Source organism: Seriola lalandi, unplaced genomic scaffold (genome assembly GCF_002814215.2).
Source record: "Seriola lalandi dorsalis isolate HSWRI2012SDOR001 ecotype SW California unplaced genomic scaffold, Sedor1 jcf7180002054487, whole genome shotgun sequence".
In the NCBI taxonomy this organism is placed as follows: Eukaryota; Metazoa; Chordata; class Actinopteri; order Carangiformes; family Carangidae; genus Seriola; species Seriola lalandi.
Genome location: NW_019525040.1, coordinates 1,024,221 through 1,051,242, shown reverse-complemented (window position 1 = coordinate 1,051,242; position 27,022 = coordinate 1,024,221). Strand labels below are relative to the sequence as shown.

General features: G+C 41.3%; 1 protein-coding gene across 2 annotated transcripts in view; it reads right to left on the bottom strand.

Moving 5' to 3' along the window:
- prr36a (proline rich 36a) overlaps positions 1-25,475 on the bottom strand; it is a 35,180-nt gene extending 9,705 nt beyond the window's left edge. The window contains exons 1-4 of one of the 2 annotated variants that reach the window (XM_087175748.1): positions 25,361-25,475; positions 7,543-8,229; positions 7,283-7,376; positions 115-293 (exon numbers count right to left, since the gene is read on the bottom strand). In XM_087175748.1, the coding sequence (XP_087031874.1) occupies positions 115-293; positions 7,283-7,376; positions 7,543-8,128 (859 nt within the window). In that variant the 5' untranslated portion in view covers positions 8,129-8,229; positions 25,361-25,475. Of the gene's footprint in view, positions 1-114; positions 294-7,282; positions 7,377-7,542; positions 8,230-23,360; positions 23,631-25,360 lie in introns of those variants that run through there. The other variant, XM_087175747.1, reaches the window with a different exon arrangement.
- Between the last annotated feature and the right edge of the window lie 1,547 nt (positions 25,476-27,022).

Here is a 27,022-nt window from a genome sequence, read left to right as displayed (position 1 = left end):
AAAAAAAAAAAAAAAAAAAAAAAAAAAAAAAAAAAAAAAAAAGCATCTGAATACAGCTCTGTGACATGGCTTCAGAAAAGTGTCTCCTGCAAAGAACAAGGATAAATTTCTAACCTTTTTTAGCAGCAGCGGTTTTGGGAGGCTGTGCTGCTGTGGTCCTGCCAGTAGAGGGTGCTGTAGTAAGTCTAGAGGCAGCGGTTTTGGCAACTGCAGTGGTGGAGGACTTGGTTGTAGCTGTGGTGGGCCTAGATGTGGTGGACGCAGGCCGAGCTGTTGAGGGAGCTGTAGCAGGCCTGGAGGCAGAGACAGAAGGACATGGTCAGGTGGCAAACAAACACTCGCGAACAAAAACGAACACAGCTTATTTTTTGTTGGCAAAGGTCCAAATAGGAAATGTTATGCTGCACCTCTATATGCATTTACACGCATAAATAATTGTCCTAATGTAAACCACAAAAGCAATTTCAACAATGGGAACACATTAACAGCACCATCCATCTTTTGCCACATTAATGCCTCCTTCCTTCTCCACTCACTACCAAGATAAAAGGGCAGGCTGTAATGAGGAGGAGGGGAAAAAAAGAAAGATGGAGGTGGAATGGAAAGCTTGAACAAAGAAGAATGACAAAGAAAAGAGGTAATGCAAAAGGTAGAGGCGATGACAACTGAGACAATGAAAAGTATCAGGAGCAGAAGGGGCCACAGGGTATTTTGAATGCAAATCTATTCGATACACATGACTGTCACAGTGAGACAGAGAAAGAGAGGCTCATTTGTCAATGATCAAAACCATCCAAGCCCAAAACCTTTTGCAACAGAATGGCCCAAATCAAAAACATGATACTTTTACCATAGCCCATCAGGTTCAGGCTGGGTTAGGGCTGGGCAATATAACATTTTCAAAAAGCATGGGGCTGACTCATGATTTTAATTAAAGCTGTCATCAACCTGTTGAAATGAACTTCTGGCAAGCAAAACGTTAAAAAAATTACACCTGTGCATTGCCTGAATCAATGGGTGGCTGTGCCAATAATTGCTCCAACTGAACAAAGACCAAATGGAGATAATTGTTTTTGGTGCAAAATTAGTATGGCTGAAAGTTGGTGCATATCTCGATTTCCTTTCTTTGAAGCCTAAAAACCAAGTCAGAAATCTTGGTGTTATTGACTCCAATTTAAATTTTTCAGCCTATTATCATCATCATAAAAATATAGCAAAAATTAAAAGGATACATAAAAACAAGATCTAGAAAAACTAGTTCACACTTTCATTTCCAATAGGTTGGACTAGAATAGTCTTTTCTAAGGCTTTCCTTGTTACTTGTCTATAAATCACTTAATGCTTTAGGGCCATCTGTGGCGCCTCCCCGGTGGCTCACCAGTATACAGCATACTACTTATGCTCCATCTTTACCGCAACTGCCATGGGTTTGAGTCCGACCCACGGGCCTTTGCTGCATGTCATCCCCTCTCTATCCCCCTCTCTTTCCTGTCACTGTCACTATCCAAATCGAGGCAAAAAAAAGTAGGTGGCAGCCAATGGAAGCAGCTATCTTCTGCATTACATTTTTAACTAAAAGTAACCTTTTCGTGCATCGTTATAACTCGATTTTCATGATGCAGTCATTTTACACATTTGCAAGGAGGCAAAATTGAATTAATTTTATTTATTGCACAGCCCAAGATCAAGTGGCAATCTACATCAAATCCCAATCTCATGCCAGCAGTACTGGCAATGATAGTTAGGATAACAATTACAATGACATGTATAAAATATGTTGCTTCCTGATTGAAAAGTGCTTGGATGTGTGGCCATGTTTCTCTTCGGACACTGATTTTTCCAGATATTTTGTTCTTGCTGCATCATCTGCCCATGTGAGAAACTTGAACAGATGCAACTTTGTCTACGCTGGAAGAAACAGTGCAGTCAAACAGATTTCCTGACAAATTTGACCTTTTGGTAAATAAAATACAATCTAAATAGCCAACCTTTTCAAATAATAATACATTTCTTTGTATTTTTAAGCTATACCACACCTGTAATATAGTTGTGGGCATCTTATGAAACAGAGAAAATACTTTGTAATGTTATTCAGTTATGCTTTTCAGGGCCTCACTGAGGGCCACATGGAGGCCTAACAGGCATGTCTTATTCTAAAAACAACAGACCTGCTCTGAACAGCTCAACAGAAACAAGCAGCATAAACTACAGCCAAGTTCCAAAATCCTGTTATAGTATTAAATTTGACAATCAGAAAGAGATGTGTGTATTGAGGTGAGTGAAATGTAACATGGCATTTGTGCATCATACTCTCAGTGCAGTGATATGAAAAGCAGTAACCTACATAAAAATCTGCTTATGCTATACTGGGCTCTGTGAAATCTCAACATAATGCATTTGCCTTGTCAGGCTCCAAGAATTTGACATAGTCTGTGCTGCAATGCACTGCTGCACTGGCTAACCTACAAACAAATGTCTGTGAAATGAGCGATTCGTCAGCCGCAGGCAGAACTAGTCCTCATTTCTACACTTGATCCCTTGTGATCAAAAACAATGCAAAACCTCACCAATGTAAATAATTTGACATCTGTTTTTAATCAGACAGATTGACTTGAACAACAAGAGCTGTATAATAACATGGAATTGCCTTAAGGAACTGTGTAACCCCATCACCAATTACAGTAATCTCCATTATGTCTTCTTTTAGTTCTTGGTCTGCCGATATGGTCAGTGATGTAGACATGAACTGACAAACACACACTGACTTTGATGGCTTTCAGTGGAGTAGCATGCCAGCACACAGATGCCGCTCCCACATTACATTAACCATTACAATGACCATTTGTTTCCCTGAGATCACAGCCACTGCACAGACAAGGACTCAAAGCTATGGGATAGTGTAATTGGCTGTCATCAAAAGATTTGGGTTGCAATGTGAAGTGCAGCTAATTAAGGTCATTTTTCTAACCCTATATGTGAGCAAAATCTGGATTGACATGACCACTCAAGTATAAGAATCAAGGTGTACAGCACTGAGTGAAAGGCTTCCTCTGAAGGGAGAGAGGGAAAGTGAAATGAGGAGAAGAGTAAAGGGGAATAAAGAGGGTAACGGGAGGTCGCAGACACAATATAACCCCAAAAACACCCAACCCCTCCCTCCATTGTTTTACGATGAGTCATAACTCATAAAAGGTTTGATCAAGAGGGGACGACACACAGACGAATAGACAGACCCACTAATGCCTGTACTCCACACACTGTCTGTGGGTGTTGGCTGGTGGTTCTGTTGTTGGTATATCAGTATGGATTACATTTCCTGCCAACGGAGGGTTGAAATCAATACAAATCAACGGTCCAAAGAGCGGATGAGAGGCACAACACACCCATCTGAAGGATTTTAAGGGCAAAGGTCAGCACAGAGACACTGTTACACATTATGGGCTTTCTATGTTTTAATTTAGAATCAATATTCACAAATGTTCACAACAGATGCAAAACAACACACTAATGGCATGAACATACTGAGCAGCTGCGACATCTGTTTGGCCAAAAATCAAAGTGTAAACATGAGTCAGGAAAGTTTTGGTGAAGCCACACCTACACCATCCATTCATCCATGAATCTCTCTTTCCTTTTCTTCCTTCTAAAAAAAAAAAAAAAAAAAAAAACACACAGCTGGGAGGCTAGACTCCTTTGCATACTCACTTGTGGATTAAATTATTCTGTTTTAATCAAGCCAAAGAGAAAGACGTTGGTTTGGCCAGGGTGTACACTTTATCCCTGTTGCAGTAAGATCATCCTACAAATAAAATGCAGTTTAAGTACACATTCTTCTGTTCTCACCCGTTCTCCCCTCATCACTTCAAGAGCCCCCTCCGAGACAACAAATGGAAATAAAGCACCCTAACAATACCTTGTTTGGCTTGTAGGCTGTCCAAACCCAGCTGCTTTACTCCCTCCGGAGAGGAGCACACATTCCTAGGGTTGTGCCGGCCTACACTTATCTCCTTGACAATAAAGAGTGGAGCCCTGAATCAGCTCAGTGGAGAATTTAGATGAAGTGTTGCAGCCCAGCAATAGCTGGGCAGACAGCACTGGCTCTTATGAGGCCCTAGGCACCCACTGTCACTGTGATAGATGCCATGGGTCTTTTCCGTTAGGCCAGTAATCCTGCTCCCTGCCAAGACTGTCGGGGAGAAGTGACACAGTTTTATCTCCAATAGAACAACACAGAAGAAATCAGGAGAAGAGACAGTGGGAGAAACAAAGTGATGGGCTAAAAGTGAGAATAAAGTGTGTTGCACAAAGCCAAGCCATTCTTGTATTTGGTGTAATTTTGATAAATTCTCCATTACAGCACAGTCAGTTTTTTGAATGAGAATAAATACTGTATCTGAGAGACAAAAAGTACTATGCCCCTGCAATTCTGTGCATTCCCAATTGCGACTCTGAATATTAATCATTAATCTACAGATTGCTCAGCAACATGAAGGCATGCTACATCATTTGGATTGGACGTTAGGCTGTAAGGAGGGCTTGAGGAGATCCTGGACAAATGCCCAGCACTGTACATGCACAGACGGCAGAAAAGAGGGATGAGGGGCAAGAGAAGGGAGACTGAAAGAGGGGGTGGGGTGGGCAAAGACTGATTACTCAGTCAGTGCAAGGACACCATAACTCATCATTGGAGGAGAGCAGAGCAAAGCAGGTGCCAGATTTTACAACATTTGGCTTCGACTCCAGTTATCAAGGGTTCTCATCGACCACTGGGACAGAGACATCCTCCTGTCATGCAGATTAATTGTCCATCTTCACATGTTACACAGTCTAACTAACGCACTGAAATGGCAACACAGCTGAAACAGCCTTGCCTCATAACTGTGCACCATCATATCCTATGAAATCTTATTGTCATCTTGCCTAAGCACAAATCCTATTTCTAGGGGCTCATAGATGAACCCATCGCCAAATCTCATTTGCCCTTCTTGAATGAGGCTCATTTTTTAAAACCCAATACGTTTTCATTTCTCCCTCTGGACCAGTTAACATCAATACTTCATGAGAGGGGCTGGACTTTCCATTGGACACAGGCAGTGTGTGCCACTACAACAACAACATGCTTGTTGAGCATGATGACCTTACAATAGGCTTTACTGTCTATGTTGTTTGCCACAACAAGTTTACTTGAACAATATTTACCTGCAGATACTTGAAAATGTTGCACTTTGAGCCACCATGACTGCTGTTGTCGCAGCAACATGAGAAACAATGGCGTGGCTGAAATTACAAAGAAATGGCTACAAAATTACAAGGAAGAAGTGATGGACCTATTGTGCTGCAACTAAATAATCTCCTTTGGGTAGTTTGCCAAATCCTTTAACACCATTCAGTTCTGTTGGATGTGCTGCTATGGAAGGTTAGTGCCATTGTGTTAAGTGTCACGACTAATGCAAGTCACTGCTTGAGCTGAGAGATCCGTTTGTGTTAGTGTCCCACTCTGCCAGAGAGCCAGCAAGAACACCAATACTGACTGAAATGCACACCACCGATACGGTTGCTACACAAAGGATTTCGAGACGCTGCTGACTTTGCCATCACACACAGGTGGCACGAAATGCAACATGCGTTGTCTGTCACAAGGGCACACACCTGCTGCTGTTCTCCTGTTGTGCTGCCCATGTCTCAAACTGAGAGGCAAGTGTCTAATGTCACATCCTGGTGAACAAGCCAGGAACGGTCACATAAGGATGATGTGCTACTGTAATCAGACTCCTACACTTCAATGCCTCATCTGATTAATTCAGAGGATGAGGTTCTTCACACACACACACACACACACACACACACAGAAAATACACAACATTAAGAGTAATACTCTGAGTCTGACCTATATAATTCCAGTCTACATAGTGCCACATTGTTAAGTACTATATAAAAGTGATCATTGGTCATTGTTGTTAAAACCATGGACATTGGTATCACTTTCAAGACGATTGTGATAGCTGTCTCTGCGCTGAATTGATCAATGTATCAAGTCATCCGTCACACAAAAAGACCTTGGAGTCCAGGAAGCTGTCGCAGCCATTTTAATTTGTAACCATTTCCTAACATTTTATAGACTAAACGATAAATTGATTAATAGATAGCTGAATTAATTGTTATATTAAACTGATCATGAAAGTAATTGTTTCCGCAGTAATTAAAAAAATAATAAAAAAACCCAGCTTTGTCTGCTGTTTAAAATAGGAAATTTGGAGAATCTATAAATCAACAATAAAAATAGAGCTGAGGTATAGAAATTGGTGTTGGTTACACACAAAGAGGCATTTATTTTATTTCTTGTAGAAAAGAAACAATTCAATGACCCTCTTCTGCTTCAGAAAACAGAGTGATGCAGCACATTTTTCCTTTATTTAATAATAGAACATTAAGAGGGAAGACAAGTGGAGGCAGAATCTAATCAGGCCTCTCAGTACAGAACAAAACATCCTGTGGAAAGATGTTGGATTGGTGAATTATGGACCTGACTCTAAATTTCAGAGACCAATCACTTCATTTCCACAAATGAGTATCTCAGTAATCAAGTTCAAGTTGTGATTACATAATTTGACAAACATCTGAAGAAAAAGGGTTTGTAGCTATAGCTTTGGCCTTCAGCTAATAATTATGTTTGGCAACTGGTTATAGAAGCCTGAATTTAATCAGGATATCTTAAATTTCTGTCAAGTAAAAATGTCTTTAACAAAAGCTTTCTCGTTGAAATGGCAGTAAATAACAATCTCAACCATGAAATTCTACAACGGTTAAATGATCACTTGAGAGCACCACTTTGAGCAAGTCTAGTCCAACTACATCACTCCATGTCCAAACCACTGGTCCAGTATGAGAGGGATTATGAGCCAAGTCATTAGCTCTCTGCCCTGGGGAGGTGGGGCTGGTTGCTGCCAGGGGGTCCGTTTGGGACAAAGCGGTAGTTCTTCAGTATCACCGACTCTGTTAAGGCCCTCTGTCTCAGGTTATTTCTGCTAACATGACTCACACTTGAAGTGAAATTTGACTCAATAACAGCCCAAAGACCACAATGGACATCATTCTCCGCTGCTCCCTTTCAGGGCATCAAGATAAACAGTCAGTCTCATCCAGTTTGTAAGGGGATTAAAAGTTCAGATCTCAGAGACAGAAACACAATGAGAGAGAGAGAGAGAGAAGGGCATTACACACAGTGCCATTAGGCCTGTAAACTTTTCAGCACCTGTTGCCCGTCTGCGATAGGCATGCATACCTTGTGGTCTTTGAAACAGCAGCACTGCCGGCTTTTGTTGTAGTCGAAGTGCTGGTTTTTGGGGCAGTGGACACCATTGGTCTGCTGGTAGTAGCTGCAAAAAAAGAGAAGATGATATGATTGATGAGATTGTATAGAAATGGATGTCAGGTCGTTAAAGTAAAAAAGAACAAAAAGAAAATTTGAAATACTATCAAACACTACATCAAGTTACAGAAATTTAAATCACAATTCATTTTACTTTTGTTGTTCAGACTCACGTATGGTTTTGGGTCTTGCTGCATTAGCAGTCTCAGCCACTGGTCTCCTCTTAGTGCCATTCACTGTTGTTGGCTTGGTACCATTTGTTACTGTGGAAGCAGCAACAGAGGTAGTCCCAGAAGGTCCAACAGACTTCTTTTCAGGCACTCGATTTTGGTTCCTGACCGTGGTGGAAGCCGCTGCTGCACCCAGTGGTCTTTTAGGTACAGCTCCCGCTGCTGATGCTTTTGCTGCGGTTGTCGTTGTTGTTCTCTTGACCGCAGCTGCAGAGACATTGTTGGAGGATTTGACATTATTCATCATACGGTGCGAGGCAGTACCTGGCCGTGAGTTGGATCCAGAAGCCCCTACAGATTTGGCTGTGGGCTGTATTTTAGTTGCAACGGCTTTTAGTTTGACTTTGGGCTCTGCTGCCACTGGCTTGCCATTGGCTTTTGGAGCAGCCGCGGGCACTGCATCAGTCGCAGCATCCTCTGGTTTAGATGATGCTTGCTCTGTTGAGTTGTCCTGCGATGAAGATGGCTCTGCTACTTCTGCAGCTTCAGTGGGCTCCGTGGTTTCCATGGTAACCCCATCCGGTTTCATCCCCTCCTCCTAAGGTGTGGACACTGATGTTGCTGCTGTTAAGTAGGGTCCAACTGCTCACACTCGTCTTGAATGGCCAGTTCCTCTCACACCTTAATGTCCTGTAGAATTAAAAGCAAAACAAGAACGAATCTCTTAAATGCAGAATTCAACCATGTTGCACTACTCATGAAGTCATATGATAAACATGCCACTGTTGGCCAAAGGAAATTCCATTTATGGTAAGGGGCCTCCGTGGAATTTGGGGGAATCTGAAAAACAGGAAGTGAGCAGTGTGAAATGCCAAATAACCTCTTCTCTAAACCAGTCACTCTTCCACACTCATCTAACACATAACTGACAATCATAATGCATGACGCAGCAAAATTAAGTTAAGAATCGTTATTAAAAACACCAGAATAAAAGGAACAGTGGACTTTTTTATCCGCACATTTTATGGGGCAGAAACACAAAAACTGATGACTTGTGACTGTGCTCCAAATGGCTTCCAGCATGTTGAAATTGAAAAGGGAAAAAGCTGTGGTTTGGAGTACTGAAAGCCAAGAAGCTTCACAATCTCTTGCCATGACACACAGCCCACAGAATGAGTAGAGCGAGGAGATGGACAACAAACAGTAAAGGGCCCATTTGTTGGCCATTGTCTTTCTTTATGTTGAGCAAATGCAGATGGTAATAATCAAGTCACCCAGAGACTGCTTAAAAGAGATCTGTGTGCTGAGAAATTCCTTACTTCACAGCACAAGTGGAAAATCTGAAATTAATGTAGAGTATAAGAGGCTGCAGTGAGGGACAGCAGAAAATGAAAGCAAAGGGCGGTGTGTGAAGCATGTGTGCGAGAAGAGTCATATATAGGTCTTGAATTCATTAACCTCAGTCAAGTTTTCTCTTTCTCTGACTGGACAGAGCTTTTCCCGGATCAGTTCTGGTTTATTCTCCTTCCCCTCAATCATCCTCTCCACCCACACTCCCCATTCCTCTGCCCCTTTGACCATAATAGCTTCTTACCCCCCCCCCCCCCCCGATTACTCCACTCCTTTTTCCTATAGCCACTTGTTCTTCTCAACTCCGTAGTCCCATCCTCCCACTACTAATAGGTCTGCTTCCAGTAAATTGCTACACAGATGGTCTAGCCAGTAGAGGCTCTGTATGGCCCAGGAAACAAGCTGTGCAAGAGATGGATTGAAGTGGAAACAAAAAAGATTGAGATGGATAGAAAAACAACAAAGACCTATCTAAGGAAGCGAAAGCTATGTAACAAAACAAAAGCTTTAAAAAAGGGGGAGAGAAAAGAGATTTATAAAAGGCTGAAGGAAGAAAAGGAATGGCACACAAACAGATGTTGACAGCTCAGAATTACTACAAGGTAAGAAAAGCAAGAGTAATAGTAAGATTGAACAAACCACAACAGCAAATCAGCACAAATTAATTAAGGTCATGTCTGTTGATGTTGTATGATATGCAAGCCATTAAGCCTCATGACTAAAAACATCTAAGGAAAATGGCAAAGTTCCACAAACATCAGATTAATGACTGCATTTACACACACAGTATAGAATAATAATCGAGGAACACTAGAACCTAATTCTGCCTTTACTATGATAAACGCAGTTATTTAAAGCATCTGTATTCATGTCTAACTGACAGACATTTTAGGATTGATTCTTTTGGAGAAGCAGCACACATTCTTGTACTAAGGTCGGGAAACAGTTTGCTCACCAGTTACACATTAACATTTGAGGCAATGTGATACTGAGGCACTTTTCTCCCAGAGCCCAAAATTGTTTTACTTTGGCACTTATGTTTACAAGGTAATAAAGATCAGTAAGACTTGCCATCAATGTACTGGGGATTAGCTTGGAAAAAAAAAAGCAAAGATTCATTAATTAAATGACAATTTCATTAATGACCATTTGCTGCCACTCCTGGAATGACTCATTTGGCCAGATGAGTAATAACTACTGAATACACAACTTCACACCTCCTCACAGAGCCCCTCACACAACACCCACACCTGTACAGCCACTGAAACACCCAAATCTCTTATATAAAATAATTAGTTCATACCCCTTCAGTTCAGCCATGTAAAAGTTACAAGTTGAACTTGCCTCACCTTTCAACTGAGCTTTCACTCCTGCTGCCCTCTTTTGTAATTCTTCTCCTGTGGTCTCTTGTAGTTACAAATCTCACACAGAAAAGGAAGCCAAGTAGTGTAGAGTAACCTGGCTGAAAACACAATGTTTGGATTGTGCCTTCTTTAGGAAAATGTCAAGCCTTAGGGTGAATTAACCAATGTGCAGAGCCCTTGGGACAGTGCTGAGCAGCTCCATTATCATCACTCGATTTATATGGACTGAGAATGGTATGAAGCCATTAGCAAATTGGGAACCATACAACTGAGATCTAATTTTTAAAAAAGCAAGTACAAATCTATTTCTTTTCATATCACTTTTGTACAAATTGTCAAAAAGAAAACCAACTAGAAAAGCTAACTAGGTGGCTCCTCAGGTCAAACTTGCTCCTTGAAGAAAGTTGGTGGATCCATTTGTAAATGAACCCCACCCAGTTTATTCAGACAGGAGGGAGCAGTGAGACAGGGAGTTCGGTTGGCACTGTGACGTGCATGGCATGGCACAGTTTTGCCAGTCCAGCTACTAATGCCAGGGGCTTAGCAGACAGCAGCATGAATCACATTCCTCATGTGATGACCCCTTTCTGGGCAAGTAAAGGCATCATCTCTGACCAGCTGAAAACTACGTGACGCAGCACAGAGGAAGTGAATGGATCATTCAAATCCTATCCACACACACACACACACACACACACACAGATTGTGATGTTTTAATAAATAACAGCAAGACCGCTCTGCAGCCTTGGTGTTCATTTTTATATCCATCAGAAAATGTCACACTGGACACCAATACTAGACTCAATTTGGTGCATCTTCAAGCTGTTGACACCTAGCTGGGGATATGCTGGGTCAGAGTTCCAGATTTTATGTTCAGAAAAATGACTACACAACAATACCAGCAGCACTTTCAAAATGGTCTGTCTGGTCAAGATAACAGCCTCATGCATTTTGATGAAATACAAAGAAAAAAAAAAAAACCTCTTGTCTCCCTTTCTCTCAGTCCACATTTGCATAACAAATCCTAGTTCACTGAAGATTTAAACCATATTGAGGATGCAGCATGTCTTCTTTCTTGCCAGCTCCACATAGCTAATATCACAATTAGCTCAATACCCATGGTGACAATTACAATGAGTTGCAAGTATTGTGATGACAAAACAAAAGGCACGACAGATGACAGAGCTGCAGCAGTATATGTTCAGCCAAAGCAGGAGAAAGGTGTGTGTTTATAAATGCAGCCACCACTTTGTAAGATTGTAAGAGGGAGTCGGTCTAGACGGAGAAAGAACTCAGTGCCCTCAGTGGTATTTACATTCCACTTCTTCTAATAAATAAATATGGCCTTATGCATCATTAAATCTTACTCCTGACCTGTCTTGAGGCAGTTAAATTACATCTGTTGTACCCCATCTCTCAGTCTGTTGCTCTACACGTCCAGACATTAGTTGTGGTGCCTGACAAAATGGGTCACTTTTAATACTGTGTCTAATACAAGCAGAGAGGGATTTAGCTGTGTTGAGAGCATGGCAGGGGTTTGGAATGCATTGTGCAGACTGCTGGAGGTGGTGGTGGTGGAGGGGGGCAGTTGATACTGATGCACAGGCTTAATGTCATCTGTAGATCTACCCCAGACTACTCTCACAATGCTGCAATTATAAAAAGAGCAAAAAGACAATACACATTAGGAGTGGACAGATTAATGGCGTGCCTAAACTGTAGGTAAATACAAACACATGCCAGTGAAGGAAAATGAGGAACATATTTCTGCTGTTCAAGATTTTCCTTATGCGCCTTTTTGTATCAGAGCTGAAGTGTTTAGTCAATCAACAGAAAAATTATTGGAAGCAATTATGATAATTGATTCAGTTATTCAAGACATTTTAAAACAAAACAATCATCTTCCAGCTGCTCACTGGTGACAATTTCCTGATTTTCTTTGCCAGATGTGAGAGTAAATTATAACATTAATAAAAAAGTTATCATAATAATGTCAATATAAAAAAAATTAAATCAATCAACCGCCCCATCAACTTAAAGAAAACAAACAAACAAAAAAAAAAGTCAAATTTAAATCAATATTTGCACATGAAACGAGCTACTTCCTTTGCCCAATGTTGACTGTCTACTTTAAGATTCATGTCAATGCTGCATCTGCTCCAAGATGAGTAATGGTAGAAAGTGAATGCCTAAAGCAGCAGCAGTATCAAGAGCACATCTGACCCATCCACATTCCAGTTCTGCCGACTTCCTCAAGAGACTTCAAGGCTACACAGTGACAGCTGGCCGTGTGCATGTCTGACCAAGTAGGAGTGAAAGGGTCATAGGGAGGCTAGTGAATGTGTGTGCACTATGGTTGAGGGTTGTTGTTGGGGGCAATTTTTGTCATTTTATTTAGTTAATTAGTGGTCTTCAACTCAGTAAATAATTCACCTGTAAAGTGCACTTCAAAGTTTACGCCAATAGGAACTGCCAGTTGGAGCTGAGCACGTTCTTCTCGCATCAATTTCCGTCTTTCACAAATAGTGCAGTGAGTAAATGACAATTAAACCGTCTTTAGTGGTTGCTGTCCAATCGATTGGCACCGAAAAGCAACATCAATTTATTAATAGCATAATAGTATCTGGCAACTAGACCCAAAACTGTACGTGCGATTGCGCTCCGTGATCATTTAATAGCATGTTATCCCCACCCGTTTGTTCACTTGGAAGCTGCAAGCGGAGGTGTCCTTCATCCAACGCTATGGGACTCTTTTTCTAATAGTGTGAGACAGCCGTTCAGCCTGCCCCTACAGCTTATTGCTCAGCTAAGATCTCAAGGTGATCTATTTTGTTTAATTGAAGAAAAGCAGCCTATGTGCCATGATGTCTCAGTAAAATTTGTTCTTCACAGTCTTTAATGTGAAAATCTGAGTGGCCAGTTGGAAAATTTTAACATTACCCAACCCTAGTGTGCACTGTGTGAGCATGCAGAAGATATAGAAGTGTGTAAGCGAGCAAAAAGTGTGTAAGATAAAAAGTCTGCAAGATGTGAAAATCATTTGAAACAAATTTACACGCATGCAGACTAAAGAAATGATGGTGTTTACAAATGATATATGAAGCCTGAGCCTATTTGTTCATTAACTTTCCTCTGGCATGTGACAGAGAGATGCATGTACACAGGAAGAAACACAGGCCGCATTCAGTGCAAGTGTGTATGTATGTATGTGCGTGTGCTTGAAACTGTGAGAGAGGACTGAAAAGATTAAGAGGAAGATGGTTGCCAGTTAATGTCATGGAATGAAGAGCAGAACAAGAGATTTAATCGTATTTGGGAAAACGGGGGGGTTTCCTGACCCCGAGCTCAAGCCTCAGTCTCAGAGCAGATGCAGAAAGCTCACACTTTCACTCCAATTCCTGCTTCTGGATTTACAGAAGCAGCGTTCAGTGACCGCTGAAGAATCTAAAAGCAAATTCATGTCAAAAGTGGGTAGGTAAATTGACTCCAATAAATGGGACGTTGTGTGTCTGTGTATAAAGGCTTGCTGCTCCATCTGACCATACAAGGTAGTAGTGCCGTTTCTGCAGTATCACCAAGTGAGTGTTTAGTTCACACACATACAGAGTGACAAAGTGGGAGAGAGAAAGAAGAGAAATTCAATCTGCTGTTGGAACACAAACGTTTCAAAGCATGCTGATGGGAGAGGCCGAGTACATTCAGTGTACTCACTGTATGAGCCTTGTATTTGTGAATACACAGCTCTATAGAGCACATTGCCGAATAGTTGCCTCCATCTCTGCACATGAATGATCTTTGAAGCTCTCTCACTCTGACACACAAACACGGTAGATCGTGAGTCCTTCACAAGAAAAGGAAAATTTATCCATAACATTTCTATCAATTAAATGTAACTTTGTCCTCTGGCTTAGATAAGTATCACAAAACTAACTTGAAACTTCTCCAGTTTGGATTAAAGAAGTGAAGTTTGTGTTGTACAATGATGTACAAGCAAAGGAGAAGAATGCATCTTTAAAAAGGAAAAAACATAAACAAGAACGCACTGTGTTCTCCGTGGCCAAAAAAAGAGATAGCATAGTTTTATGAAGCTATGATAACCAAAAAAGGCAACAACACTATCACACATTAACAAATCCAGAAATGTAACTTGGCCATTAAATTTATTAGAAATCTGACACCAAAGTTAGGCCCACAGTCATCTGATCACACCGATTTTGCTCTCTCTTAAATTGTTTCCTGCCACTTTATATTGGTAGTCAAGAAATAACATTTTTTTCATTATTAAAGCTTGAAAAATAATGCAGTGGGCAAAGTCAGAAGAAAGGATATAATTAATCCGAAGTATTTTTTATAAGTTTTGTATGATTCATGATAACATTTATTTCTACATCAATTGACAGGAAATGATTAGCTTCAATAACAGGGAGTAACTAAGTAACTAAAATGTAATTTCTCTCCCCTTCATGATACAGACAATGGACAAGATGAGTCCATATTTGTGCTTTAAGCTCACTTTGTGAAATACCCACCTGCACACCAGTAAAATGATCCAATATAATCTGAATTTAAAATGATGGTGGCAGCTTGCACCAGGTTAAGAAACAACCAATAAACAACAAAACAGTGAAGGACAAAGTAATTTGTGAGCTGCTGTCTCTGTCTGTGCAACACAGCTACTGGATTATTGACTTTCGGCACAATGTCCCATCGGCTGTGAAGAGCACAGACTTGTTCAAATGGAAATTCTTTGTATCAGTGAAAATAGTCTGTCACACTGAACCTGCTGTTTGAAATGATTAATCAGTTGAGAATGGATTTCTTGTTCTGGTTTTAAGTAGTGCCTCTGCTGCCATGTAGCATACTCAGATGTGTGGCCTCTTTTCAAGCACATAATTTCTTTTAAGAGGTTTTATATATATATATATATATAAAACAATGTCCATAACTCTTTAGACTTGGCCTTGGTGAGCAGATTGGAGATGACTGTTGACATTACAACACCCAGTCATCTCTAGTTGCATTCCTCAGCAGGCTGTCCAACGGACGAGCAAAATCACACACACAGAAAGTAAAACAGCCCCATTTCTTGTGGGAGGAGGGAGTAAGGACACACTGGCATTCTTTCTCAGCAATGTCTCACTAAAACAAAACCACAGAAACACATACTGTGTGTGAACAATCCCTTGATCTATGTTCAGGTACCATGTTCCCGATGGACAGACAGTAAGAGCTACTGCAGGGCCAGGCCCTGTCTCCTTAGAGCATCATATGTTGACCTTTTTCCCCTAAAACACAAAATCACAAAAGGTGAACTTCCCTTTGCTTATGCATCCATTGTGAATCCCTACTTGTTCAGATTTTGGAGGTGTGCCCATCTGCCAGCCTCAAGGAATTAAAATGAAACAAAAATGAAATATAATCTTTAAGAATAACCACTGGCCCGAACACTTAGCTATAAAAATAAAAACATCCACTCAAACATACAAATATATAAATTGCTTTTACGTTGATGTGTGGTGGACCATTTGCTTTTGTTCCGATACAAAAGGAGTGAAGTGTTTAAGCCACATGATGCCAAAGGAAAGCTGCACTCCAAAATTATCCACTATACATGATGTTGACAATGGAGACCGGAAACGGATAATGGATTCATGCAATCTAAAAACATAAAAACATCCCCCGAAGCCACAGCACTTCTTAACACTTTCCCAATCCAGTCATCATGGAAAGGAAGGGCTATGGTTTTGTAGGAACGCGTTTTATTCATGCTTGCGTACTCTGCTGGAAACCCATTTGTCAAAGAGTGAAAAAGAAAATTTACACTCACAATATCAATATTGTTCATTTTACAGTAAACAGGCAGGAGCTGCTATGGGTCGTGTAACCATTAAAATATATTGACACAAGGATAGGAAAGTTTAGAAGCCATGAAAACAGATGGACCCTTAAGGTGCACCATCCCATAGCTTTCTGAAGTGCATCTATTCTGTTTTTTGTTCTGTTTCTCAGGATCAAGTCTTGGCTCCTGTCCCTGCCAGTCTCCGTGGATAGACCTTTTATAATTATGTGTATGTATGTGTGGAGGGCAGGGCTGCCCACAGAGCCTCCTCACCTCTGCCAGAAAACGATCAGGAAGATAAATGGTGCTCCATGCACCTCGTTATCTGTAGACAAAGAACTGGATTAACCCTGAATGATCTTGCAGATTGGTTGGTTTCTCCTCATCTGTCCATAACAAGACTGTGTGCAAATGTTGACAAGCTCTATAATCACCATTTTTCATCCCAAGACTGCATTTGTATTGACAAATGCTTGTCCTGAGTAAGTTTACTTGCTGTCTACAAACTGCAACCTCCAGGGTATCTCTGTCAAGAATCCCTGCATTACTAAGCAGTAATTTATCCAAAGAGAAACCTAGGATGAACACAATCTGATCAGGCCACTAAGCCCAGTCCCCAAAGTACAAGCCATGGACATGATTATGTACTTCAAAGTCAAACTCTGTCAAACATTGTGTAATAAAAAAGGTACAATGATTAGCCCAGACTGCCTTACAAATGTGTAACCCCTTACAAGTATGACGTAGACAAGGGGGGGGGGGGGGGGGGGGGATATGACTTATAACTGTAACTTTGACAAGATTAGTGGAGGAAATAAAGGATCCAGGAACAGCATCATAATATTCCGTTTATGCTGTGTACACCTTAAAAAAAAAAATCAAACCAACTAATAAACTAATGATAATAAGTTAGGAATGCTCTAGCACAGCTAATGCTCTTGGGAGAAAAGAAAAAAAGAAAGACTTTCATCATGGGGGGGTTTGGCTTGACGTCAAGCATGCAGCTTATTCTAATCAATTCCATAGGGGATACTAACATGTGCTAAGTGACTGTAAGATACTCAATAAGGCCATTAGGAGCAGGTGGTTAAGTGTGGCTACAAGTTAAGTGGACTAAGCCAGTTAGCCTTTAAGGGAGTGGCAGTGAGAAGGGACTGGACTCTAGGCTACTGGCAGAGCAGTGGTCTGAAAGGCTGCATGCAAATAGGTTACAATCTGTTGTAAACCTGGCAGGGTTTTCAGAAAGCACCAGCTAGGCCCTGCTGCCATCAGACAGGCTGCCGGTGGAGTGATTAAAGGCAGTAGGGTGGCATCATTGACCAAGGGGGATAGGAGTGAGTATAAGTATTTGTGTGTATGTAGTCAGAGCTGGTCCAAAACAACAACAACGATCATCTTAAGTGTTTGTGTGCTGAACTGAGTTTAACATGAGGGTACTATGAGGGGGTGGGTGGGCAGACAAGCTCTATTGTCTGCAATTCGCACCATGTAACCCCCTCAGGCATGGTGGTGTCGGGAGTGGGGGTTGGTTCTGAGTGGATTAACTGGTGCAACGGGACGGAGGAGCAGCTGGCACGGGTAACTTCACCCAAAAGACTCCAGGGATATCAAACAGGCTGCAGGGTGAAAGACGGAAGGGTGGGTGACACCTCTTTCATACAGTAGATCTACAAATGACATGGATGTACCATTTGTTTGATGTAGACTGAAGTCTGCTAGCCTGTTATAGCTAAATCTTTACCCAGCAACACCATTCAGAAACTCGGATCTGCAGCTAGCCCCATGCACATCACTGCTATATCATAGTATAACAAAGTCGCGCATCGCATACTGTAAATACCAAAAGGAAGCATCAGTTTCAGGTTCGAATTTTCCCTCACTTGCATGCACTCTTACTTTTAGACTTAGACTTTTAAGTAGCATCCAGCCTGTTTAACCTCGTTTAAAAGAGGATGCTTGACAGAAGTGAGAAGAAAAGCTGAAGGACTGCTAGAAATGGATGGAAAATAAAAAGGTGCCGAGGGAGTTGTAGAATGAAACCATGGCTATAAATCGATTTAGACCAGGCATACCAGTTACTCACCAAGGACCTTTGTCCAGTGTTATCTCCCTCTTCTATCTTACTCTTTTTCCATATTTCCTGTTGCTTCCCACCATCAGCTAACTAATAAAAGTGGAAAGGGGCTGGATAAGACTGTGCAGGCATGTGAAACACTACCTCCTATTCACATCAACTTTGTGTTAAAAACCCTTGGCATTTTCAGTAACTTGAATTCAACATAAAACCAAGAGTCAAATTAAGTGATTCTGTCAAGAATGGCTGGCTGTAGAGAAGCCAAAGCTGACATCAGTTTTCCTATATTAAAGCCAGCAGCTACTCTCCTGTGCAACCGCCAACTGGCTATAGACAAGCAGGCAGATAGTCAATATAATGCTGGAGAGCCTGAGGGCCAGATCAGTTACCATGCCTCTGACTGAGCAGGGTGAGCTGAGGCCAGATGGACACTGATCCCACACCTTGCCTGCCTGCCTCTCTGACAACAACCAAACCCACAGCCACACCCCTGAACAGTGCAAAATACACACACAAACCAATTACTCAACACGCAGGATCAACTTTCTCATGCACGTTAAGAGGCAGAGCCAAGGATGATAACAGGATATGCCCAGCCTGCCCAACACAAATAAATGCACACCCTTATAGCGGTTGTGCACTTTTGATTCACCTCAGACATACTTGGATCAATAACCAAATAGATAAAAAAAAAAAAAAATGCGAAGCATTGCTTCAGTAGTGACAGCTTCTACACACAGCAAACGAGGCCAAGCTAAGAAATGTTCTCATCATACAATATACTTATGCCCCCTCTCCTTTTATACAGCTGCTGGATAATCACATATGTGTTTTCCAATCATCTACATCTCTGTCGTATTACCTGCACAATACATTGCTGCAATAAATACCACCACAAATACTACTGCAAATGCAACTAATAAATAATAAATCACTTGTTCCAAAAAAAACAAAACCCCATGCTGGCAAGTCACAGAAAAGTATGTCTATGGAGTAACATTCAAGGCTACCAAATTGAGCTAACAAACAGACTCTGAAAGTGCTGAGTTACTCTTTCAATAATTACAGTGCACTGAGCCCAGCTTCACAGTCCCAGACAGACCGAGTGCCTAAAAATGCAGCGCCAGCGTCCACCACTTTATCCTAATGGGCAGGAGAGTGCCAGCCTCCAAACCACAGTGACGAGAGTTACAGCACCGCACCGTCTCACCATCCCACAGCTCAACAGCCAAGAGCAACACAGGAGATGCACAACAAACCTGAAGGGTGAATGATGAAATATAGTTAAACCCTGAATGCCACCCTAAACAGATGCAACAGAGCAGGAAAGAGTTCGGATTGAATTCCCATGGGTGTGGGACTGAGACTGACACTGGTTGCATGCTGTAAAAGCAGCTGACTTCCAAGCAGATGCAAATGCTCTATGCTGTACAGGGTTTGTATTTTCCGTTCAGCTGCCCTGACTTCTGAGTGAATCCTCAGACAAGGGACAGACTGAAAAGTGCCAACGTCGTACAAACAGCCTTTACAGATTTCAGTTCAGTATCAATACTTTCAAACTGAACTTCAGTACTAAACTAAACTAGAGCTGAAACGATTAGTCTATAATCAAATGATACAATTTGAAATCAACAGTTGATTTTCTGACATCTTAAAAATCAAATGATTAATTGATCAGCAGAATAATCAAAGATGAAGAAAATCATTAGTTGCAGCCCTGATCCAAAAACAAGTTAAATGCAACAATTAGTCAATTAATTGACCAACAGGAAAGTGAATCAACAGTACTTTTTCAAGCAAAAATGCTAAACATTGGATGGTTCTAGGTTCCCAAAGGTGAAGATTTGCCACGTTTCTTTGTATTACGTTATGGTAAATTGAATACCTTTTCAGTTTTAGACTGATGGTCAGACAAACCAAGACATTTGATGAAATGTCACCTAGGGCTCTGAAACTTTATGAACAAAACAATTAATCAAATACAAATAGTCCTTAGTGGTAGCCCCAAAGTAAATGCTGAGAAATTGATTGCTTGAATTTTTGTTGCTTGGACACAATTAAAAAAAGATTCATGTTTGCATTCATTCGGCATGAGCTATAGATGGATAAATTCAGATAACACTGCAATGACCTTCCGTTTCCCCTTTTATTTAAATTAATTAGTTTTATCGTCTGTCTGATGTGGATAATTTTCCCCTTTAAAATCTGATCCATAATGACTATGAATACCAAAAGACAAAAGAGAAACTGGTAAGTACATTCTGTTCTCACATTGTGTGACTGAGGTGGTGAGGAAATTTAAACCCTTGACCCCGACATCCATAACCACCATAACCTCTCACAGCTGTTGCACTGATGCACACGCAAAGCTGAATAAACAACACAGATCAACCATTAGATGTATTAATCCTACACTTAATCCTGACAGTAGAAAAAGTAGATGACTAGTTTTTGTTCACAGGCCTGTCATCACAGATAAAATCTTGAAGCTTGAAAAAAATAAAAATAAAAAATGTTCAAGTACATGTCCAGAGGGTATTCAGAGTAGTGAAGATGTTTCAGTGAAAACACAGAACAGGTATTTCACTCACTCGGTCACTGAGCATCGAGACTTGTTCCATTTCCCAGTATGTGGCATCCATTTTAAACAGTCACTCTACTGCTGCAATGTCAGCCACCTGCATTTTTCTCTGACCGTCATGCTTGAAATAAACAACTGCACCCACCCCATTAGGCACCAGACCTGCATGAGATGCACATACCAAGACAGAGAGACGCCATACACTGAACTTGATCTTGTAGCAAACCAGTAAACAAAAACATGGAATAAAGTTTTCATCATGATTAAACATGAAATTAATTCCATGTCACACCAAGCTGTAGATATTTTAGTCTCTGTATTACTGGTCATCTTATGAATTTGACACAAACCCTGTTCAGAGGAATGAGGATTTAAAAGTAAGTAACTCTCTTTGCATAATGCCGGCAGTTTCCTCTTTTCAAATCATCTTATCCAACAACTTTAGCTTTCACAAGGTTACAGAATGCACTGAAATGAGAACTATTTTGAGCTCCTCTTCTGGCTTGCTTTGGCCTTTAGGAAGAGGAAAAGGAAACAGAGGTGTGGACAGGGGACGTAACAGTGCAGTATGACAACACAAGCTTTGTCCCAATTTGGAGGCTGGATCTGGCAAAGGATCCGGGTCTTTCACAGAACCTGAAGGGCAGACACAACCTGCTCCTGGTCTGCTGAAAAGATAGCCTCGCCTTGGAGAGAAACCAAAACTAATGGCTTACTTGTTTGATTAATTTGCTTCCCTAAAACTTAATGTTCTGTTTGGAGTATTGTAGAGACCCTGGACCCACTTAAACAGCTAAAAAAAAAAAAAAAACAACCTACATAACATTACTGTATCACCTCAACACATAATTACTTTCCATAACTTTATGAGAATTGCTAATAAACATGACTTTATGGCATGTTTCACAAGTTTGCTACACAAAATGACATATTATTTCTGTTTGAGAGCTGGTTAAATTTTCAAATGCTCTGCATCCGTGACTGGCAGTGACAGTACTTACTCAGTACTATCCCTCCCAAATCCAATAAGAGATCTAACAGGAAGTTAGACTTCTCTTGGGTCCAACTGATTGCAGACATAAGTAATGTCATGATGTAGAATAACATACTGCTCATGTCTTTGTAAATGATTCATTGACAAACAAAGGAATATTTATTTGTTCATTGGTAATCCATGTAACATATAAAACATATTAACCTTTGCACAATGGATTGTGTGATACTGAGGGACATAAATGATACACCAGATGAGTCCTTCAAATTCAGACTGCATGCATCTGCTGCATTTGGTGGAACCTTTCATATAGGTAAGACTGTTGTTATGATGTTTTCAGACTCGAAATGCAGGTTTTGGGGGGTTCCGCCCCTGAAATGCGACACAGTAACAGTGACCCTGCAATGAGCCCCTGGAGCTTCGCCAGAATATCAGAAAAGGCATGAGGGAGAGACCACGTGCGCGTGTCATTCACACTTGGTTTCACACCCTGGTGACGATAAACTGCTGAGCAACAACTCACACACCCTGGCATCGTTAGCACGAAGGTTTTCAGGGGTTACACACTCTCCAGTGAGTTTCTGCATGTCAGATACCTTTTTGAAGCCAGGGATAGAGTCACTGATCCTAACCCTGCCCACCACACCCACACGGCTCAAAACACACCAATTATGTCATGTAGACTCTGAGCCAAAACCTGAATGATCAACAACATCCCTCTATCACTGAGATCTGCAGCCGATGCTGTCTGATAGTCTGTCTCTGAGCTCCCAGTACGCCTCCCTTTTCTCATACCACTCTGCCAAGTGGAGAGGGAGATCGCTCGATTGTGCAGAGATGCAAATATGAAAACAGAGATGACCGCAGGCTTGGCAAGAAACAAGTCAGAATTATTAAAAACACTTGAGAAAGCAGACAAGAAGTTCCTAAAATCTTAAAAGACATGTCGTACTTTTAGGAAGTTTTTACCCCCCCTTAAGTATCCAACATTTCAAGTATTGTCAAACTGATCCTCATGTTGTTTTGACATGTCAAGGACCCCTGGGTGGTCCCTGGACCTCACTTTTGGAACCATTGTTTTACAAGTTACTGGGTGTTTTTCCAAGCCTCAAGTGGAGCTTTAATAACACCACTTGTCCCAGGGAACAAACACGCTGAATTCACCCTGGTTTAGCAAAAGGCCCAGTTCAGCCTCACAGAACAATAGCAGTGTACGCCGGGGAAGCTTGCAGAGAGAAACCCATGAAGCCAGTCAATAAACTGAACCTTATACGACCAAAACAGTGCCAGCTAACTATTGTAACACTGTAAACCCAAATAATCGTTTCTAGGAAAATAAAACCCACGTTGAATCCACCGTGCAGCCGGGAATGCTAACATTACACATCCATCATCACATCCAGACACAAACTGGCCACTACACATTACAAAGAGGTCGCCTGGCTTTCAAAACACATCATGTTTGCTTAATTAAAAAAAATACAGCACAAAGAATGTGAGCTTCTTTTTTGCAAATCTGTCATTTCGAGGGACTTTATGGTCGAGATATTACAAATAAACGAGAATTTAAATAATTTCTCTCGCGCTGGAAACGTTACAACGTAGTAAAATCTCCATACCTTTCAACCGCCGCCTCTGCTCCTGAAGACTCCGCGAGAAACAAACAGTCCCTCCCTCTAGGTCCAGCACGGAGGTAAAATGCACTAAATATGTCGACAAAACCGTAAATTTAACCAGACTAACAATGGAGCCGCGCAGTCAGCGGCGGGCGTCCCTTTCTGTGTCCTTCCCTCCACGTTTTAACAGCGGCAGGCTGCTCCCCTTAATGAAGGATGGACCTGGGCGGGAGGGGGGCTGAATGACCGAGGAGTCCGTTTGAGGATTGAAGGCGAAGCGTGGTGGTCATAAGAGAAAATGCAGATTAAATCCCGCGAGCGGTCCAATCAAAAGCGCGAGACTGGTGGTTATGCAAAGCAGGGGTGACGTCAAATTCAAACCAAGCCCGAGCTCTGTACTGTGGCGCGGAAGGGGGGGTGGGGGTCCCAAACGTGGGGTCCTGGGAAGTGCGGAGCAGCTTAATTTCATCAGTGGTGGAAGAAGTGCTCAGATCAGTACAAAAATTAAAAAAAAAAAAAAAAAATCCAATACAAGTAAAAATCCTGTGTTCAAAATCCAATGCTTTTGATACCCAGAGTATCAAAAATAAAAGTAGGCTACTCCTTCTGCAGCAGATTATATGTTATGTGACTGATATCTGATTCTTTGTGACATTATTACATTGGTAACACTGATGCATCCGTGTGTAAGCAGCATTTTACTGTTGTTGCTGGTGTAGTTAGGTAGTTTAGTCCAGTGGTTTCCAATCTAGGGGTTGGGCCCCTTCAAATTTAGTATTGTACTTCAGCAAATATGGATGACTCACAACACAAAAATTAAAAAGGAGTGGTCAAATTTTTTAAAAGAAAAGGCAGAGATATCCTAAACTTTAGTCCCTTGTATTTGTCAAGCTCCAACAACATTTCCCAGATTGCAACTACCATAGTTAAATAATTTCCCCCTGCCCGGTAAATGCTCGCATCTTTCCCTGCGTCCAGCTTGTGAGACATACTTTTTTAGTGCCTGAGTCCAAGCTGAGGTGACCCAGATTAAACCTGTTTTTATTTCAGTCTGCAGAAGACAGGATAAGAGGAAGTATAACTGTTTCATTAGTTTCGAGATACACTGTTTGTGCTTGCATTTGCTTTTATTCTTTGTTTCATTATTCTCCTGAACTTGCACTGTAACTATGTTAAAATGAATTATTATTACTCAGCTGATAAAATCAAATGGAGAACCAGCTCTACCATGTGCAACAACATGTTTCACATGGAAATCAGTATTTTAATTGTTTAGTTTTTCCAATTAAGTTTCATTGTTTCCACCGTTCCACTGCCAACTACTGGTCAAATGTGTGATTCTCTCCTTTTTTCTGTACCAAGTTAGAAAAAATGTGGAAGAGCAATGCAATCTCATCAAACAGGGATTGCCAAGAATATCTATTTAGGGGCTCTAGGCATGAAAAGTTCAGGAGCTGTGACTCCAATAAAGCAGTGACACTCCACAGACACTCCTTGCCCTTTTTCTCCCACTCACATGTGTTTAGTTTCTGCACTTGAGAATATGAAATTTGAGACATTAAAGTTCCATGAATAATATTCTTCCTCCTTCACATGCACAGAGATTTTTCTGTTTCCTGAGATTCGGAGGGTTGGAAGCATGCCTGAATAAAAACTCTAAAATCTACATTGCTCGTTTGCTACACTCATACCCCAGCACAGTGTCAATTTCCCTATGGTACAAACACACAATAGCTGCAGGCTGAAAGCCTTTTTTTTTTTTAAATGTTGAGTTGCAGCTGCAGGCTCCACAATAGAAATCAATGAAAAGGGAGAGGACATACAAAGACTATTGCAACTCACAGAGAGAGAAAGAGTGAATGGGTTAAGACATCTGACATCAGCTGTTGTTTTCTCCAATAATACTCAGAGAGGAGGAGAAAGAACAGAGGCATGTAAAAGAAAAAGCCTTGTGCGAAGAGAAATCTAAAAGTCTGCGAGCGAAGGGAGGAATGAAGGCTTACCAGAAATCATCAAACATGGACTCGTCAGTGCACACGTTCTCAGTGTGGCTCAATGTAGAGTGAGAGAGTATGAGTCATGTCTCAACTCTGCCTGTCTCCATCCTTGCTCTTTACAAGACTCTGGCAGTGGTTTCATCAGCAGCCTGTCAGCCTTTCCAGTCGGCAAGGGGCCCGGCGCCAGAGCGAGGGGGAAAACCCCAAACTCTCGCTAAAGTGTCACTAATTCTTTAACTTAAACTCAACATCAGCAAACCATTTAACTACTCAAATTTGCAGCTAGGTCACTTAAAAGCTGATCAGCTGATTTTCACCAAGTAATTTTACATAGTTTGTGCAAATCTGAATCCAAAAACTACATGTGAAGCTCTTGCCACAGGAAACCGGCTCTTGCATGTGGATCCACCAGAAGTATGTCAGTAAACCATTTTAGCCTCCTTTTCTTATTTGACTAAACTAGGCACTAATGGCATCCATCATTATATCACTGCGCTGAAAAAGCTAGTTAATCTCCTCACATCCTGCCCATCCATTTCAGATTGCTTCATAATGTTGTTACACAAGGGTGTGGCTCAGTGCTGTGCTCTGGTAAAAACAGAATTAGGATAGACTGAGGGGGTGTTATACTTGACTATACAGACTTGACTTCCTTTAAATCTCTTTCTTTAGTGTGGTCTGGTCACCCATCTGCCCAAACATCTTGCAGTGAAGACAGCTGCACACTCTGCCTGTAGCATAAAACACACTCTGCAGGCCGCACACACACACACACACACACCGACTGACACACCAAACACAATGTCAAGCGGCTGCAGATTCGGTGACTCACTGAATAAAAGGAAGAGGAAACTGCTGCTGCTGCTGCTGCTGCTACAGATCTGCCTTTTTCTTTTTAATCTGAGGTGCTTTGTTAAAATAAAAGTCCCTGAAGTTCAAACAGCAAGTCACACTTGACTGGAGCACATTTTATTTCAAGCTGCGATCAAACTGGCATTAACAAAGAACCACACCTGACACCAGCACACTGAATCTACAACTGATTAGCAGCTTCTAGAGCAAGAGTTTTCCTCTGGGCTTTCATTGTGAATCAATAGCACAATTAGAGTAGTTTGACATATACTCTCATCATGTGAAAAGGATTATTCTCTGTTCTAGGAAGATGAATGAAACATGTTTATGAGATGCATCAAACTATGAACCGTACCTTTGCTTCTCCCACACACACTCCCAACACGAACCATCGAGAGCGGTACATAATGTATGATGATATCAGGTTAAGTGGGTGGAAAGCAAAGATGTGCTACATCAGCTGCCAAGCCTTGCTCGGAGAGCTCAATAACCAGGAAATGAGTTCATCATATTGGACTGTTCTGACATAAAAAAAACAAAAAACAGAATTGTAATTTCCCTCCACAGAGCTTTGTGCTGCAGCGTCGCGACTAAAACATTCACAAGCGCTGTGTTTGACAATGTTTTAGACAAAATCACGAATCATTGTTTCTTCTATGTCCTTAATGTGCCCTTTCTGTCTTCAAGTAGAAAAATAAACTTATAGTCCTTTGGTGCTGTGTTTCATGAATCGGTATCCACACACATTAACTACTTGCTCCCTCTTCTGATGATTCAAAGGAACTGTGTTTGAATGAAACTAACACATAATCTGTA